Below are 20,243 nucleotides of genomic sequence, written 5' to 3' on the forward strand. Positions count from 1 at the left end.
AAGCCTGGAAACAGTCTAAAGCGGCAAACTCGAACCTCTTCAACTGTTATTTTGAGCAATGAGGTCATAATGAACGACAGAGTTGTAGTGTGACCATTATTATTTAATTTCCCGAAATCTATCTACAGCTCGATAAATACCAGCCTGCACTCCAGTTTTATAAAGCCCTAACGTAATTTGTATTTATTAGACAAGATTAATTGTTCATTAATGTTAAATTCACAAAATAGACTGTTCAGTTTGATTATGTTTGTGTGTTTAAATTTTTGTAAAGTTACTATGTGAGCATTGTTTTAAACTTATACATTTAATAAAACTGAAATAATGATTTGTTTTATTTCTTATGAATTAGTTATTCTTAAACGAATTGCAAATCCATATTAATAGTTATTAATTGTATAATTAATATTCAATGAATATATATTAAATATTAATATATTCAAATTATATGAATGATTAATCAGTCATATAATAAAACTATAGTTAAAAGTTTTATTGCATTTTGCAATGCTTTAATTAGTCCAATAACATAGTGTGTTAAAGTATTATTTTATTATAAATTACTATAATCATAAAGAAATTTTATGAATACCGTAAGATAGAAAGTTTGTTCTCAATTATACTTTTAACTGTTTCAAAATTAATTATAGTAACGAGGCAGATTTAATACATTAATACAATATTAATAATTACATTAATACACATTAATAATTAATACATTATGATGATAGTAACAAATTCCATGTTTTAGTAATGTATTTTTATTTCAACCTTTTTTCTAACAGCTCCAGGAAAACGGTCTTCAAAGAACATTGCGTAATGGATAGAAGGACGACAGTTTTCGCAACAGTTGCTGAAATAACACGTTGCCGCAACCTGTTGTCGGCTGGCAGAATAACATCTTAGCGCTTTGGCCGCGAATCAATGACAATTTCCATCTCTAATCGGCAGTAATTTTTAAGAAAGGTCGGATGAAACTAGTGTTGGGTTGTATTGTTTTCATTGATATTAGCATGTTTAACAAATTTGATAGTTGATCGGTTGTCAGGTATCTGTTACCTATTACAATAATGTTCAATGTTCTTTAGTTAAGTAACCAAAGCAAATTACGAATTAAGTCAGAGTTGACATATTTGAAGTTGCTGTATGTTGTACTAACCAAAACTTAGCCTTTGAAAAAACTTTTTCAAATCGAATTATACCTACTAAAAAGGGTAACTAAAAAAGGGGTTAACTAGTATAAAGCGTTTTTATTTGATATCTATCACTATTGTGTTTGAGTTATTGTGAACTTTCTGGATAGGACTACATTGATAAAATGCCTGGCTATGGTTATGTTGGATTACTTGGTGGATTTATTGCACTTGGTGTCTTGGTATGGACATTATTTACTCAAGAAGAGCCTCATCGAACTAGGCCTAAGTATGAAGAATCCAGTTTTAATCCGGGGCCTGGTTATGATAGGCCTAGGCCTACAAATTGGACCGAAGCTGAAAGGTATCAATGTGACATTAAATAAAAATTGAGCTACTTTAGAGTGTCAGTGGGTATTTATCAGGTTTATAGACAACTAATAATCATTATAACTATCCTCAATCATATTTTCAACGATGTGAACTTTGATAGACCTCCAGTAAATTGAGCATGAAATAATAATTATTGGCTGCAGTATAATAAACGGCCACCACAAAAATTGAATTATCAACCTATTCATGAATAATGAATCCTTGATACAACTACTAAAACAAAATTATTTTATCTTCCAAATGATAGCTGTTTTGGCTACAGTATAATAAGAGGCCACCACCACAATATAATCATATTTATGATTATTGAAACTATAGAAACAAAAATGTTGACACGAATTACGTTATCTAAAAACTACCTATGTTGTATATTTATAAAATGTAACAAACAAAACAGTTTAACATTTAGTTACTTTTTACTGTTTTAAGGATGTATATTTGGTGGTGGCCTCTTATTATACTGCAGCCCTTAAGTATTATTCAGTTGTCAAAGTGTCTCCAGACGAACTTGTCCAACTCTTATTCTTGAGTGAAAATAGTGTTTTAAAAGACGTGTGTTAGATATATAGCACAAGCCTAAAATGCACAGTGTTATAAAGAGGCTTTAGAGTTCAGTTCGTTGAATAATATAATGTTTGACAGGAGGGGCAGTCCGGTTTTTTGAGTACACCAGAATGTCAGTTGGATTTTTACAAAGCTTGATGAAGGCTGATGGTTCTTTTACAGAAGAATATGTAGACCGTAGTCATCAGCCTTCTCTTGAAAACTCATTTTCCGGGTTCCGACTCATCCGGAAGATACCTTTTGCAGAAGAAAATTATGGGTTAGTTACAATACAAGTAACATCGAAAGGGGGCATTTGCGTTCTGTTACACAGCAATGACAATGAGCTGAGGGGGTGAGCGGCAGGAGAAACATTTAATGTCTAGAATTGGCGGCGGATAAGCGCTTGCAACCAATGTTGGACAGTTGGTTTCAAGAACTGGAGAACAGTGTCGGCTATTAAAATTAAAATTATAAACATTGCAGAGACATCACTGCAGTGTGTGAACAGACTTCGTCTTGACTCGCGGAACAACCAGCGATACAACTGTAGCAAGTACTTGCAACAGTTCTCGTGAGCAAAATTGCTTATATTGTTAACTTTATACTGCAGTAGTTGTGCAAATCCTCTCGCAACTTTACCAGCGTAAACGCAACTTAATGTTGTAGCCAGTCTACAAAAAGCAGACGGCTTTTTTTTTTCTTCCTGAGGGAAAAGGACAGTTTGTCCCCGCGCTTAGTCCTAAAAGGACCTTTGCGCCTCCCTTACTTTAATTTTTTGTCCTCAAAGACCGAGGATTTTGCAAAAACCAATCAGATTTAAGGGCTCCTGTTCCTTGGGGCTGAGGAGATATGCTCCCAGGTATCTTTTCCGAGTCTCTACGATGGCAGGACAATCTAACCAAATGTGCCCCGCTGACTCCTCCTCCTCTCCACAGAGTCTACATTCGTTACTCTGACTAAGGCCTACCTTCATAAGGTGCTTCCTCAGAGGGCCATGTCCTGTCAACATTCCTAATATCAGTCTTATATCCTCCTTATTCTGATCTAGGAGAGCTGTCCACCCTTTAACCCTCCAGCTGGTATGAAACGAATTTTCGTCGCCAAAGGCCCGTCCGATTTGGCAAGGACAAATATTCGTCGCCAAAGTAGACATGTACAGAATATTGAAATTTTAGGCAATTAAGGTCATATAAATGATTTTTATTTGATATATTCTGGAAGAGCATTAACTATAGTAGCGATTTACTGTTCTTACTTCGATTATTGTCTTCTTTGTTTACCGTAAACCATCGTTCTCTATGGACAACTGACGTGAACGTAGTACGGGTCAACCACATTGTTGTGAAACTGTAAACAAGTGCCGGGTTTTGTGTTTGAGGTTACGATCCAATAGTATTTGTGGAAATTGTATTTTATAGTGTTTTAGTGTTGTTATTATTGTTTTTTTAGCTTTCTTAGGTTATAGTTTTCAAATGATCGTAGAGAGCTCGCAGGGCGGGATCTTGTGACGCTGAGTGAAAAATGAAACTTTATATATTGGACATATGCAAATAAAGTAAGATTAAAATTTATTGTTTTATTTTATTTTTGTTTCATCTGTCATACTTATATAAGTATAAATGCAGCCATGAGATTATGTTTACCCATAAACAATAGTATTTATTTAGAAATCGACGCATTTTTAAAAATAAGTAAATACGCGGGCTTTTTCATACAAATTCCTGTAACACGTACGTTTTGAGGTAAAAGTTACAATAATTATATATTTTTGGAATCAGGACTAAATTTTGAATAAGTTATACATTTATAGTTTTGATGTAAAGCTTATTGCTAAGCAGTTACACAACGGAATATCTACAAAAATAATGCCCAAAAAACATTTTTCTTACATTTAGTAAAAAAAAAAAACAAAAATATGTTTCTATGGAAACAATAAGATATTGTAATTATAATGCTCTCCATATAATTGTGAATACATTGACATGTAATAGTTTATATTTGGACTAACAGTAATGAAATTTGATATATTATAAGAAACGTCTGCGAGGCTGTTAAAATAGAGCCGCCAGTACAGAGTGACACCGTTGCCAGTTCTAGGGTTAACGTAAGGAAAGATAATCAATTTGGATAGTCTTAATCCTGAGGCTCTACTCCAATTATTGTGTCTTGTCCTCTTTTCCCAATCTTTGACTAGAGCTTTAATGTTGGAGAAGGCTATCCTACAACCTGGCTCAGGCCCCACCAATGTGGATTCCGCTCCCTTTTTGGCGAGGATGTTCGCTTTTTCATTCCCATGAATACCTTCATGACCCGGTACCCAACTGAGTGTTACTCTGTTATTCAATGCCAGCTCTGCTAGAGCATTCCTGCATTCCCAGACCGCTTTCGAATCAAACAAACAGGTATCAAGTGCCTTCAGTGCAGCCTGACTATCAGAAAGTATTAGATATGATAATCCTTTTGTTCTCATTTGTATGAGTCTTCTGGAACATGAGTCTATTGCCATGACCTCCACCTGAAAAACCGTGGCATGTCTTCCTAGGGGCACAGCCATGTCAACTCCAGGTCCATGTATTCCGTATCCTGCTAGAGTCAAGGCGTGAACCATCAGTGAAAAACTTCAGGACTCCTTTTGTAGGGTAGGCCTCCTTTTTAATCCATTTCTCCCTACTTCCGATAGAGACTATATGGTTTGTCAAAGGAGTATCTCTTAACTATTGCATCTGACACTGGTTAGCATTTCAGCCTCAGGAACTTTTTGCAATATTTTCATGTGGCCTTCTAAGGAGGTAGCATTTATTACCTTTGTTCCTAGAAGCTTCATTGCGCTTATAGCGGCTGTTCTCATCACCTCCTGCCCAAGAGGAGTGTAACCCAGGACCGCTTCAATTGCTAGTGTTGGGCAGGAGCTCATAGCTCCCATGATGCTTAAGCAAGCTAACCTTTGAAGACTGTAGCCTTTTTGCAGCTGTTTGTTCTACTTTCGGCCACCACACTAAGGCAGCATATGTAACCATTGGTTCTATTATGGTTTTGTAAATCCAATATATTATTTTGGGTTTAAGTCCCCATTTAACTCCAAAAATTCTCTTACAGGCCCCAAGGGCCATTATTGCTTTGGATAGCCTGTTTCCAATATGGGAGTTCCAAGTGAGCTTTTCATCCAGGATTAAACCCAGGTACTTCACTTCCATTGTTTGGTTGATGCTGATTCCCTCCAGAACAGGTTGTGTTAGCTGAAATTTTCTTTTCCTGGTAAAGGGGTAATCATATTTGTTTTAGATGGGTTGATCCGTAGACCTTCCCCATGACACCAGTTGCTTATGAAGTTAAGTTCTGTTAAGACGCTGACTAGGGCTTCATTTTTTTCGAAGGTGTTCTCCACCTCTCCCACTAAGCTGTGGAGAGCAGTGGTGGTTGATTTACCTTCTATGTAGGCGTGTTGTGTGGGACTAAGTGGGTGATCTGGTAATATTATATCCCTTATGTGTCTGTTTATTATTCTTTCCATAGTTTTCACCATGAAGGAGGTTAGGCTTATGGGTCTGCACGAGCTGGGTTTTGTCGGGTCTCTTTCGTTTTTCCGTACAAACACCACTAGTGCTGACCTCCAGTTCTTTGGTATGTATCCTAAGGCGAAGCTGCTTCTAAACAGAATGCTAAGAGTATTTAAAAGTATGTCCAGCCCCTCTTGAAGAAGGGCTGGAAAAACTCCATCCGCCCCAGGAGATTTAAATGGCTTAAACAATCTTATAGCCCATTTCATTCTTTCATGTGTAAATAGTCTTTTATACCACTGTCTGGCTTTAGCAACCTCACGGCTGGATCCCCCCCTGATTAGAGAATAAGTATCCTCATTTCGAATCAGGTGACCCCCCCCCCCCCCCCCGGGAAGTGTGTCTTCAGAAGTAGTTCTAAGGTCTCCTTCCTGTTCACTGTTAGGTCACCATTAGACCAGATCAAGCAACGTCGAGCGTGGCCCCGCTGCTTGGACTGGTGACCGCTAAGCGATCCTGTCCTTGCAAAGCGGCCCGCCTGCCCGGCCATTGGTGGTGGTTCGGAAGTCACCTTTAAGCTGTTGGTCCCCAGGTTAAGTGTTACAGAGGGCTTCTTAGTCCTAACTTCGCCTGGTAAAATGAGACATTCTTTACTTTACTTTACTTTTACCATTGTCCTTTACTAGGGTCCCCATAGGGTTAGTATGCTCCATTTGGAGAGTTTTTTGAAGCCTGGTTGCCTCAGGAAGGTTGTTATGTTTTTACAAAAATGTCTCCAGGTTCTTCTTTTATTCGTTCTAAGTTCTTTTTTATGTTAGAGATTTTATGTCGGTCTGTGTAAGACCGACACATATAGATTTAGTCTGACGCACTTTATTTGCAATTTATTAATGTCAGTTCAGTAACAGCATGATTGTAATACCGAGAATGGATTAGCTGGTAACTAGTTGCCGGAACGTAATACCACTTGGACATGTTATTTTGATAAAAGGTTAAAGACAAAGAGTATTACCCATCTGTAGTGGATATTAATAAAATACCATACATGTGATTTTACTTTGTTTTAAATAATTTGGAACAATAATATGAAACCAAATAACATTAGATTTTTAAGATTGTATTAAACAATATTGTTATTCTGTAAAATAAAACCAGCTGGCAATTATTAATTGTGAATATCTATAGGTCAGATGTAGCCTATTTTATTCAATAGTTTATATATTTATAATCAATCGTTGATTTGTGGTGGCCACTTATGTTGCAGCCTAATTTTCTCTGCAATGGAAATATATCCTTGCTGGGTGTCCTCTCACAAGCTGTGGTGTGCACACAATGTGTAGTAATATTTTATTTTGGTATTTTGTGATTTGATACTAGGCCTAGCCTAGTTTACAAGAACCACTTCACATATTGTTTTACATGTAAAGTGCTTAATAAGTGATAAGGATAGCAATAATAATAAATTAAAAGTGATGAAAGACCTAAAAACTATAAAGGTAATTGTGAGCTTAACCGCCCAGTGGCAAAAGTCTAGTTTATGAACAAAACAATATAAGGTTCCAAGGGATGCAAATGACAAATAACGAAGTTAAAGAACATTAAAGTGGAAGTACTTTTTTCACGGAGTAATAATACATTATTCTACGTGTATCACTTGGTCTTGTTACGATTGTGAGTTGACCTCACGTTGGTTGCTGCTTATACGTCATGTTCGGATATGGAAAGTGTTAATTATGCTGAAATCAGGGAATTGACTCAAATCAAAGATGTTCTTGTTAATTTAGACCTTCTAAGATTAAAAGTTCATATCAGCCTTAGAACAAAATTGCCTCCGGTAATCAGGCTGATGGCAACATACGTAAAACATCCCTAGAGATAGTACCTATCACTAAAAGATCAAATTCTAGATGGTCTGATTACAAATGCCTCCGGCCATTACTACTAGCTAGGAAACGCAACTTGACAAAACAAACAAACATTGTAAATTCACCTAACCATAACTTCTGAAAAATAGACTTTCAATGTTGGCCAGCTACCACAAGACATGAAGGTCAGTGAATTAAATGAAAACGGGAGCATTTTATGAAGCTGGCTCAGCACTGATGCAGTTTTATGACAGCAAAGAAAAACCTGACCTTTCAGATAGTTTCATATTTAAGAATGTAAGTCTATATTTCATGACAGCTATTATGATTGAAACATTGAGGACTGGGGAATTCCCTCCAAACTGGGAGACAAGTATAGTTCTCTCATTGCTGAAGGTACAAAGCCATTCCAATGTAGATCAATTTCATCTGCTTCCTAGATTGCAGTCAGGAAAACCACAGTACCTGCACTGCATTAATAAACAAGTTTGCTGATCTGTTTGAGGTGAGAGATAAGTAAGGGCAGGTGTAGCTCAGTCATCATGTTGAATTACTCACAAGCTTTCAACTCAAATCATTCACATTTTGCTTCTTCCAAAGATAAAATACTTTGGTTTTTGTGGCAGTAGAGTTGGCTGGTTTCAGCCTTATCTTGAATCAAGGTTTCAAGTTACAAAACTGGGCCCTGTAGTTTTTTCTCCTCTTCCAAAACCACAAGGAAGCTGTCTGAATCCTGTGCTGTTTGCATTGTACACGGCAGACCTATTTGATTCTGTGAAGCACTGCAATGTGCACTCATATACTTCTGCCAGCTTCATTTGTCATACAAACCCAGTTCAACTGAGAGCCATTGTGAGAGAAAACTTTGATATTGAGAGCATAAGGATATTGTTAGTCAAACTTGGTCTCAAGCTTAATGCTTACAAATGCACAGTTCTTCACATCACACCCCTTTACATTAGACAAAGAATGATGGAGCATAACATGCATGTTAAGCTTGGAGACCAAGCAGTAAAAGTTTCTGGCACTGTGAAAACATTGGGTGTTATGCTTGACAGTGAACTCAGCTTTTCTGACCGCATCACATATACTATTCAGCATGCGCTTGGGAGGCTAAGAGGGCTGTACAGGCATAAGTTTGCCTTGCCAAAGATAACAAAGATCCGCCTGACATGATCTTTAATTTTATCTGTGTTCTTTTATTGTTATCCTGTATACATGGTAACAGCATTTTGAGGTTAGATATTCACAGAATTCAGAAGGTACAGAATTGTTCGTTTTATTTTACAATTTGAAACACAAATACGACCGCTTATCTGCCCATCAAAGAGCTGTAGGACTTTTGCCTATGGAAACCGTACGCAGGCTGCAGACCTGCTACCTAATCCATCCCATCCTGTCTCTTCAGAAACCGTGGTTCTTAGTAAAGAAAGTCCTGTACTGTGGCGAGGTTGCTGATCGCAGAACCCTATCAGCTTCACTTCTTTTGAGTCAGGCTTGCAATAGGGAGACGAGGTACTACCAAAAGGTAGTTTGCCCCCATGTTGTACAAATCTCCCCCTGTGATTTCAAATTTTTCAAGGATGCTACCTTTAAAGTTAAGGTAAAAAAAACACTATTGGCATTTGACAATTAGGTCAGTTTAAGTATTTTTTATAATATAGTTTGTCTAAATGAATTAATGGCCATTAGTTTTAGATGACTGGGCTTGTTCTGAAAAGCTGAGTGTCCAAGTAACACTTGATTAATAAAGGAATTTTTGATTTGATTTGATTAATGTTCTAAATCTCATTATTTGTAATTTTAATCCCCAAAAACCTTATATTGTTTTGTTCAAAAGGACGATTGCAATTAGTTAATAATGCGTATCTCATTACTGATGTGGATAAAAATGAATTTGAAAATAATGCAAACCAGTTGAACCAAATTGTCTACAATCAAATAAAACAAATGTAGGTTTAAAGATAAGCAAAACTAACAACCATAATTTCCCCAATTTTGTATGGATCTACTATCTACCTAAATATCACATGGTAACTTCTAATCATATAAAAATAGCTTTTCTCAATTGAAAAATAACACATGATTACAAGACAAACTCATAATCTCACTCTGAAAACACGATGACCATCAGGAAAATGGATTGATTTTTTTCCATCAGAAATAAATTAATTTTCTCATATTTTCATTGCTCATTTACTCAACAATCAAACATGTAAATAACTTTTAAAACTAATTGATGGTATATTAATGAGCCAAGAGGAGTAATGGACCCCATGGTTATCTGCAAGGCAGTGAAGGCCACTGCATGGGCAGTTGTTGATGCTATACTAAGCTGTTCTAACCATAGAAAACTCAGATAAGATATAGGAGCAGATAACCTGAAAATCATAGATAACAAGAAGCACAATTCACAAATATAACCACAAATTGACGTTTACATTTCAATTATAAAAAAAACATAGTTATTTGTTTTTGTTCAAGTAGACGAGCAAAATACATTAATAACGTTGAAATTGTGTTTGGCTACTCTGGTCATTAACCTTACCAATACCACTATAAAAAATCCTCGCTAAAGGAAGAAAACCCTTGCCCTTGGGTAGGGTGCTAAACTCTTGAGTAGGGCAGTTGGCTGTTGAGTATTTAGTTCTCGGGTGGGATGGTTTACTCTTGGGTAGGTCAATAAAACCACAGGTAATTAAGTCAGGTACACTTTGTTACTTTCTTGAACAAAATAACATTTTCCTACTTGACCATAAAATTTTTTCATTAATAATTTGGTTAAAATCTCAGTATTTTAGTGTTAAGGAATTCCACATACTGAGGGATAAACACCCTCATACTATTAGTACTTTCTTTACTTTTCATTAATATTCCTAAGTATTTTCCACTAAAAATCAACAAATCATATGGAATTTAAGTTATAGGCTATCTCAATTAATCTATCAATCTAGGATACTATTGCGGAATTGGGGTTTCTGGGTGGGTATGATAACAAACTAAGGTGAGTTAGGTATAGAAAAGAGGATGATAAGGTTGCTAACTTTCACAGAAAAGGGCAGAGAGTTTGAGCTGGGAGAATAGGTCTACCAACTGTGTTTTAATAATTAAATTAGAGTTTTTGATTATTCTCATCTGTTTTTCATCATTTTGGCCACAGTTTCCACTGTATGGTAAAGTTTATTCATCACTTTGCCTCCTTTATTTTGTTCTTGATTGCCACTGCACAGCTTATGTGGGTATCTCAGTGTTGATTTATTTTTGACATTTTTTTATTGGTTACTTTTTACATATTGAAAAGACGCTGTTCTTTGTCATTTGTATCTTGAGGTGGTAATGAGTGATATTTTCCTTCATATAAGCTTTGAGTTGTGAGAGCACTTTAAACTAGGCTAGGTTGCTACTGTTTTGTCTTAATGGATGGACATAAAGGGTAGTCTAACTCTACAATTACTGTACAAGTTCAATATTTTTACTTTTGGAATTATATTACAAAGTTAATATTTTTAATAAAATTTGAGCCAATTACGATAAGTAAACTATTTGAGAAAAGATAAGTAAACTAAAATTAATAATTATAAAATATTGAATAAAACTAACATAGTAATCCTCTGTCCCTATCTACTATTTGTTACTATGTTAATTATTTAATACTATTACTATTTGATTAAAGAAATATTGTATTATATTGACAAGTTTGATAACATGTATTTGCATTTTGTACAATAATTGTGTAGCAAGTAAAGTGCAGTAATATAAATCGCATGTTTAATTATAAATTTGTATACTGTATTGTACATTTTTATGAATAAAACTATTGAAATTAAACTATGATTACCTGATTAGTTGAAATGATTAGTTATTTTAGCTGCATATTATTATGATAATTATGCTATGAATTAAAGATCTTGTATCCATAGTTTAACAACTCATAAATTGATGATAAGTATGTTTATTTTTAGTTCAAGAAAACGTCGCAAGAATGATAATCAATGTGTAATATGCTTTGAGGAATTTATTACGGAGTATGGATGCAAACGTCTACCATGTAATCATAAATTTCACTCTCAGTGCATTGGAAAATGGTTGCTGGTAAGGAAAGAATATATAGTAGTATTAGATGGTGTTTTATATGTTATGAAATTATATGAAACTATTTGAATTGTTTATTTCAAATAAGGTACTTTAATTTTATCTGGAGGCCATTATTTTTGGAGAGGTTTTTTTACCGGGAACTAAAAAAACTACATTATTATAAAGGACAGATTATTTGACTTACTGTGACAATATCATTATGACGATCGGTTTTTGTTTTCTGCCTCCCAACAAGAAGCGATGTCGGCGAGAAGGAAGCCACTCTGTCTCCTATTCTTTATAATAATGTACTTTTGTAAGGTCTCTGGTAAGAAAAATCGTCCAAAAATAGTGGCCTCGGATAACACCAGAGTACCCAAAAATATTACAAGTGGAACACTTTTAACATATATCATAACTTTACTAATAGACAGATAAATATTTTATAGCCCAGACCAAGTAGCGCCTTTTAACTGCCAAAAAATAATACCAGTACTATTTCTATGCAACAACAATACAGTGACAAGATGGTGGAGTGATCTAAAAGGTACATATCTGATAACATTGATTTACACTAGTTAACTGATGAAAGTCTAATCTTCTGGTGCTTGTGTTTTTAAAATTATTGTATAATTATGAGGTTTCTTAAAGCCATTTGTATCTGTAGACCATAAGGGAAAAATATTTTGTACATTTAAAAATGCTTTGCTCTTTTAATATTTTTGTGTAAGATACAGGACTTGACAGAATGTGATCTATACCTTTGATCTTTGAAAATTAATAGAGTTCTTCATTGAACCAAGAGTACAACCTCTGTACCAAGTTCCTACGATCAAAACTTATTACACATTAAGACTGGCAGACAGGAGGAATTATTTTTGTCAGGTCCTTAAAAAAAGTGAATAAAATATAAAAGTTAAATATAATGTTTTTTTGACAAGCCTAGCTATACAATTTTGAGAAGTTTTTAGAATCAGAATCTCTTTATCAACAAGAACATTGAGAACAGTTATGCATCAGAATATACATATGATACATGATTATGTTATGCATGATTATAATTTATGGTTGATCGAGTTTTAGGGTAAAGACTGGCTGATCTCTTCGGTGAATTCTTGAACAGTGTAGATAGGATGTTCCAATAACCACGAATAGGAGTAAAAGTAACCAGTTCCCTCTTCATTGCCTTCCCAATTAGTTGTTTGAAGGAAGCTGGGAGCTCATTGTAAAGTCGTGTTAAGGGTTTCTTGTCATGAAGGACAGTTCGATGTCTGAATGGCGATATCAGAGATGCATTCCGGGTATTGTAGCAATGTGGTTGTGTTACCTTGGGAAGTCCAAGCTTGTCCGTGTGTAGAATGAGTTCTTGAATATATATCGCTGTGACTGTATTTATTCTTAGTTGTTTTAATGCTGGTCTACAGCTGTCCCTGGAATCCAGATTGGCTAGAGATCTTGCAGCCAATTTTTGTATTTTCATCACTTACTTCAGGTTTGGTGCTGAAGTGCTGCCCTATACAATGACTCCGTACCTCAAGTGGGTTTCCATAAGTGCAGGGTATGTGATTTTCGCTGTTTCCCAACTGCTTACACTTTTTATTTTTTTTATTATGTAGGTGGTGGTGTAGCTTTTTGCAGAGCTACATAAACATACAGACTACCGTGTAACTACCGAGCTGAAATCTTTTACATAGTCAGGGAAAGTCATTGGTCAAGAGTATAAACAAGACAGGGCCGAGCACAGATCCCTGAGGGACTCCTCTAGTCATTTGGTGCAATTTTGTTCTGACTGTCTGTTTCACTACTCCATTAGTAGTGTGGTTCAGCTCCAATAGTTTGCTTCGTCCTGTGAGATAGCTTTCAAACCAGGTTTTAGAAGTGCCTGTTATACCCAGCCCTTCAAGTTTTTCTAGAATTATCTTGTGTCCTATGCAGTCGAATGCCTTGGAGTAATCCAGTAGTTAATGATGTTGAGAACTTTCTGTCGTCAAGATAATCTATAATAGACTCTACAAGATGGCTGTGGTTGTAGACTTTCCTTTGATGAATCTGCGTTGGCTGTTGCTTAGAAGGTTTAACTCCATTCGATGGGCCAGAAGTCTTTTTTTTTAAAGTCTTTTCCAGTATTTTTGAGAAAGTAGGAATAATTTTAGTGGGGCGGTAGTTTCCAATTTTGGTTTTGTCCCCTTCTTTAACCCTCTCCCGCTCGCAAGGCATGAATCGGCACGGCCACCACATAGCCACTGCAGCTTAAACGGCACAGATCGGCACGCACTGCTTTACCCACTAGAGCCGATAAGTGCTGCTCTCAAGTAGCAATATTTTGTACTACTACGGGTTGTTTGCTACCAGGAGACCATTTACTTTACTTTTACAGTAGATTTATTCCATTATTTTGCTATTTATATTAGTTGTGCAGAAACAATGGCGGGTTGTAGTCGTACACTTCGTGACAGTGAAATCGATCTCGTTATTAGTAGAGATTGCGACGATTCAAGTGAGTGTAGTGATGTACCAGAGCCTTTTGAAGTGGTTTTTTTTTTTTTTTTTTTTTTTTTTTTTTTTTTGTTCTCTTAGGACAAGAAGCTTATAAATTGCACTTAGTCCTGTAAGAACCTTTGCGCTGCTTGCTTCCGAAGTGATAGGATATTCAGGATGGGTAAGGTTAGGGAGTAGGGGCCGCCTCCTATCGAGATCCATGAGGAAGAATTAGGGCACTACATCTCAAAGTCATCCCAGAAGAAGGGGAGGCCAGCTCTGAACCAGCCTCTCCAGTCAAAGTAGGCAGGGGGTGGCACACCCTTGTTGAGGTTAACAAGAACCTCTGAGGTAAGGGAACAAACCCCACCAACTCCAACAGTCATCTTCCACAGTAGACTAGACATATCGAATTGCCCATGAACCCCAGAATCTCAACATTTGCGGTTAGTGATGTGCCGCTACTGGACATCCATAAGGTTGCCCAGATTGAAGTGGCACATCGGTTTTTGCTGTGCCCAGTGGTGGGTTCAACTGGTAGGTATAAACCAGCCAGAAGTGATCCCTGCTGGGTATTTTTTTGAAGTGGTTGGTGGCATTGAGAATGTAGTTCGGAGTGATCACAGTGGCAGTGACGGCGAGCCAGACAATGATCTTCACCAAGTAACTGCTGCAACAAACAACCCCGCGCCACCGGCGCCCAGCTGTCCGTGTGCCCCCTCCCTGGTCTCGTACAATCAACTTCATTGAACCAATATATAGTAAAATAATTAATATATATAATTATAGTTAATTACAATGACACCACGTGTGTAAGTTGAGACGCTGCGTATTTTGACCGAGTGCAACTGGCAGAGCGAATTAATTGAGGTTAGAAGCACCGTGAGCGCCTGGAAACAATGCGAGCGGGAGAGGGTTAACTTTGGGTACACTTTAGCTTCTTTAAGAGCAGAGGGGAAAATTCCTGTTTTAAGAGACCTGTTGATGATAGTAATCAATTGTGCCAGGACAGCATCCACACAGTGCTTTACCAGTTTTCCGAGATTTCATCAGTACTGCAAGAGACGTTGTTTTTTAGCTTTACAATTGTATCTTTAACATCTTGTTCGTTTGTCAGTAGAAAATTAGATTCTTTTGTATTGAGAATGGTGTACTAGTTATTACTTTACTTTTGGTGTTCTGTTTGTTTGCTTTTAATGTGTTTTCAGCTATACTAGCAAAGTATTTATTAAATTTTTCTGCAATTTTATTAGGTTTGTATAGTACTTTGCCTGCAGTAACAAGTTTCATGGGCTGGACTTCTTTTTTGCCTCGGTTTGTTGTTCTTTCTTGGTTTATTATCCATCAGACTGCTTTAGACTTGTCCGATTGGAGAATTTTTTGGGTTGCTTCTGCTGGTTTAGTTTGCTTCAGCTGGTTTAGTTTGCTTCAGGTTGAGGTCATAACACTTCTTCCTCTCGGCCATTATGGTTTTATCCTCTGTCCGCCCGGTTAGCTCACACCTTTGAAGATACTGATATACCAGTTGATTTTAAGTTCATCTCTGAGAGATCATGTTCCTTCCGTCAGCACTACTATGGTTAGTTTAATTTCAGTCAAAATTTGATCTAGGTGGTCTTTTATTTTCAAGCTATATATTATCTGTAGCCTGTTATATTGTTGCCTGGTTCTAAAAAAGGTGATATGTTCATGTCTGCAGCTGGAAGATGATATTACCTTTTTTCAAAGTTTTTTTCATAAAATTCTGCATATTTTTTGGAGGGTCCTAGTTTAGTAGCAGTATTGGGGGGCCTTATCGTTAAAGTGGATGGCACAGAGGTGGGTGTTACTGGGGCAGGCGCTTCAGTGGGTGCTTGAGGTCACTTTTGCTGACTTTAGCTGTTTATGTAAATTCTTTGAGACTTGCAACATTCTATGAATACATTCTTCTTTGGAATTGGCTTGTGTTGTTTGTCACTTGTAACTGAGTTGGAGTTTTAGCATAGACCTAAATCAGGTGATTTTGGATCAAATTTTCCCTTCTGGTCTGTCTGTCTCCAGGTGTTGGGTTGAGGTGTTGGTCTGTCTGGGGATTGATCAATTCTGTCAAAGTACTGTTCAGTTTTTGATTACAGATTTGGCTGGTCCTGAGGTCAGAGATTTGCTGCTGCATTGTGTCAAAGTGCTGTTCAGTTTTTGATGCAAGTTTGACTGGTTCCTGAGGTCGGGGAGAGGCTGCAATCAGTCACATTAGTCACTTTTTGTAGGGAGATTTGGCTGTCTTCTGAAGTTGAGATCTTATTAGCCGTTGTCAGCAAATCAAGTTTTGTTTTGATGTCAGACATTTCTAGTAGCAGGGATGTGGCATGGATCTGTGGTGTGTTCTTAATTATTTCTTCTTTGGAGGAGGTCTGTGTCATGGAGCTTAAGTCTTAGTTTTAATTTCTTGATTTTCAATTTTATTTTTCAAGCTCTGCTATTTTGTTTACATAACCATCTATGAGTTGACTCAGTTTTAAATCTTGTTCCTCATAAACAATTTGCACTTTTAGGTGAAGGTTCTTCTCTTTGGTGAGTTGAGCTTGAACATCTGCATTTAGCTGAAGTAAGTGTTTTATTTTATCTATGTGTTTCTGTTCTTCATTTTCAGTTTCCTCAAATTTTTCCTCCATAATGCCTTATTTGGTCCTTAGCTTGAGTGTTTCATCTTTTAAGAGCTCATTTTCTACAACTAATGTAGACCCTATTTTGGCAGCCATTTCCAGTTTATTTTCTCAACTGCTTGAATTTTCAAGTAAATTATTTTTGATTAGGCTATTTTTTAGTTCTCGAATGGTGCTGAGCTATTTAGGGATAATGAAGTCACTCAATACTTGGTTTGATTGGTGTGGTTTGTTGTCTGTCCTACAGTGGGAACATTTCCATTTTCCAATATATTGAGGAGTACATTTTTGTAAGTTGTTTTGTATGACATTTTGACATCCTGCATGGTACCAGTTCTCACATAAATCTGTGCATTTTATGCCTGAGAATTTTACTCCAATGCCACAATTACCACATGGATACTTTGTCTGCATTGTATTCAGTAATAAGAATGTGTTGTTAAATTTAAGTATAGAATTATTAAAGTCAGTATGAGTAAAGCAGAAAATTCACAGACAAACTTTTGGATGAATAGCGAGCAGATGTCTGAGGTCAATTATCAGCAGACGCACTGTCAGCAGTGGAGGTTAGTGGTCTAGGCTGTCCGCCATACTGCTCTAGCTGTCTGCCAACTGGTGGTCTGCTGGTGTTGTGTTGGAAGTTGACATATTTAACAGCAATGAGGTGGATGTGACGTCTCTCTTGATTTGGGGAATTTCAGTAATTGGTGTTAGAAGACAGTTCTTAATGTCAAAAAGATATTTGTCCTTTTATTCAAAGAAAATAATATTCTTGTGTTCTACTAAGATTGATTTCAATAAAATATCTTGATTGTTGTAGGTTTCTTGTGATAAGTAGGTCATAATATCAGCTACTTATTTAGTCAAAAGTTCTTGAAATAGATTGTTATTTTTGTTGTAATTTTTATAGTGGGATGAACTTGCAGTAATTCCAATGAAGTTCCTACATAAGTGAGTATAATCTGTTGTCAAAAATACACACTTTAAAACACTTAAACTGGGAGCCCACTTCACTTTGACTGTAGTCAGTCAGCTATGTTTTGTATAGAAGGTATATTGAGTGTAAATATTTTTATTGTTGACTGTTTCTTTACTGATTATTGAGTTATCTTAGTATGTCTTCAGTTTAGTGTTAAAATTCATTGTTCAATTTGAGGTGGATCTATATTAGGTGCCTCTCAGAAAAAAATAATGCTATTTGGTTTGTGCAGGAAACTTTCCCACGCATCTCAGAAAATGCATCAAACACTGTTTAGAGACCTCATGTTTTTAAAATTTTCAATTTGAGGCCTTGTAACTCCTTTTTGTTGGGAGGTATGCCATAATCCCTCAAAATCCACCCCACCGCCTGGAGCTTAAAATTTTATCACATCTCGTTCTTGAAATCAAGCAGTGATTGTAGTTTTAGTGTGGTCATAAATGACTCTATCAAACTTCATCAAATGGGTTGTCAGGTTAAAGTAAATAAAAATTTACATATAATCCTATCTTGCTTTTCGTATCCCTCACCACAATTTGTTAAATTTTGCCAAATAAAATATTTAATAGAAATAACATTTAGTTTAAACATTTTTTAATTTTGTTTGATAGGAGATGAAATATTTGTAATTTTGGATACAGATAAATTCAGTTGGTCTCAGATTGTTTAATAAGAAAGGTATTAAATGGGCTACAATTAAAAAAAAAGAAGTACTCAGAACTAAACTCTGTTTATGTTAGTCCAAACCATGGCTTTTATTGTTTCTATAAGTGTTTGATTTCAGGAGCATGATTGGAATTAGCTCTAAAAAAAGAGAAAGGGAGTGGAACTTTAAAAATTAATCAATGAAATTTAGTTGAAATGATATGAAAGAAGATCGGATGTAATGGAAGAAGTACATTCTTAGGATCATGTGTAATTTTGTGTTAGGCAAATTTTCTAAATGTTTTGTGCATGTTTTTTTATAAATACGGCTTAGACAGGTTTAAATAGTTTTTACAATGGTCACTGTGTTTTTATCCCCCTTTGTCTTGGGTGTCTTAAATTTCTTGTTAAATTATATTATCATTTCATTCAAATACAATAGTACCTTTGACATTTTATTATTTTATGATTCTGTGAATAGATACCTATATCTTGTTCACCCCATTATGTTTTAATTTTGTAATTTCAGTTTCATGATTTTGGTATCAAAAGCCTCTTGAGCCATGAGCCTCTTAAGCTTCAGGGATCTTCTTTTCTCTGTGACTTTTAACTTTCCTTCAAAATCTGACAATAGGTCTAGGCTCAAGTACAAAGGTTATATATACATGAAGTATATGAGCAGGGCTGTGAGAAAATTACTCAATAGTGTGACAGTGATTGAGAAAAACATCTTTGAACTATAATGATATATTTTTTGGGAACCATTTGTTTGCCAGCCATCACAGTCTATTTCAGCAGGTTTTCCCAATTCTTTTGACGGTTTATGAATCGTACACTGTGTGATTCAGTGAATTTTGATAAAGTTCTGGCTGCCAAGATCCTTTTGTCTGCATTTAGGCTTAGTGGTGTTTTTACTACTATATATGCACTTCTCTATTCATTTATATCCACCTCTAGGCAGTTTTGGAATTTGTTTTAGCTCTTAATTCAACTTTGTTCTTGGTTCTGGTGGCTTCTCTGACAGTCTTAAATTGTTAGTAGAACTATTTTTACTTATAAATATATGAGTATTTTCAGGATCCATCTGCATCACGTGAGTGGTAGTCAGGCAATTTCTTCTATTTAAGGCACTGCACCTTCAGTAAGTGAATCTACTTTTCCTAATAACAAGAATTTGTTAGCAATGGTTTCTTATTTATTAAGGAGAAGGGATGTTTTGGTTTTTCCACAGATCAACCATGTTTCCCAAATGTAATCAAGAGACCTGCCAGTTTTCATAGATTATTATGTATAGATATAGTATATTATCTGTATTTTTCCACTGTATGTTTCAGGTCCAGAAAACTTGTCCTACTTGCAGGAAAAACGTCATTTAATTACATGTGATGAATATGTCTTGGACTGCACAATTCATACAATGTATATATAGTTCGCCTCATTTTTTTAGCTGGATATTAAATCTAAATAAATTGTTACTAGCTAAAACAGTGGCTTTAAATAATACTTTCATACTAATTTAGTTATTACAGGGTGGCCACCCAACTGAGAATAAGCCAGAATCTTACTGTACAACTAAGAAAATCTCAAAAACTAATTTTCTGTCTCTAAAAACTTACGAAATCAAGAAATAATTTGATAGCTCCCTGAATCAGGGCTCGATTAATCTCGAAACATTGTATTTTACATGATGTGGTCCATGAAACTGTGAATAAAGTTGGAAATTTGTTGGCGAGCATCATCTGATGCTAGATGATCCAAACTTCCCTCTACTAGTATAGTAGTTTATCTTAGTTAGTTCTTCATCTAAGCATTAAGCCCCAGATACCTCCATACAATGATCCATTGAACAATTAAAGTCAGCTGACCGATTGTCTCAGTTTGGTCTATGAACAATTGCACCTGATACATGTTCCGATTGGTTGACAAATTGCAAAGGTTAAAGGAAAGAAAATGATGTCGTGTTTTGATATCACGATCACATCCAAACCTTG

General features: G+C 35.9%; 1 protein-coding gene across 3 annotated transcripts; it reads left to right on the plus strand.

The window, feature by feature from the left end:
* Nucleotides 1–897: 897 nt before the first annotated feature.
* LOC124372907 (E3 ubiquitin-protein ligase MPSR1-like) lies at nt 898–19,737 on the plus strand. Of its 3 annotated transcripts, none has more exons than XR_006923376.1 (3): nt 898–1,048; nt 11,397–11,526; nt 19,587–19,737. XR_006923376.1 is itself a non-coding variant. In XM_046831322.1 (3 exons), the coding sequence occupies exons 1-3, from the start codon at nt 1,319–1,321 to the stop codon at nt 19,626–19,628; spliced, it is 351 nt and encodes a 116-aa protein (XP_046687278.1). In that variant the 5' UTR covers nt 906–1,318; the 3' UTR covers nt 19,629–19,737. The 3 variants fall into 3 exon arrangements, 2 of the variants coding, with proteins under 2 accessions (XP_046687278.1, XP_046687282.1); XM_046831322.1 differs by having other exon boundaries at nt 906–1,497; XM_046831326.1 differs by lacking the exon at nt 898–1,048 and adding an exon at nt 3,602–3,627.
* Nucleotides 19,738–20,243: the final 506 nt, after the last annotated feature.

Source organism: Homalodisca vitripennis, chromosome 1 (assembly GCF_021130785.1).
Source record: "Homalodisca vitripennis isolate AUS2020 chromosome 1, UT_GWSS_2.1, whole genome shotgun sequence".
NCBI classification, from domain to species: Eukaryota; Metazoa; Arthropoda; class Insecta; order Hemiptera; family Cicadellidae; genus Homalodisca; species Homalodisca vitripennis.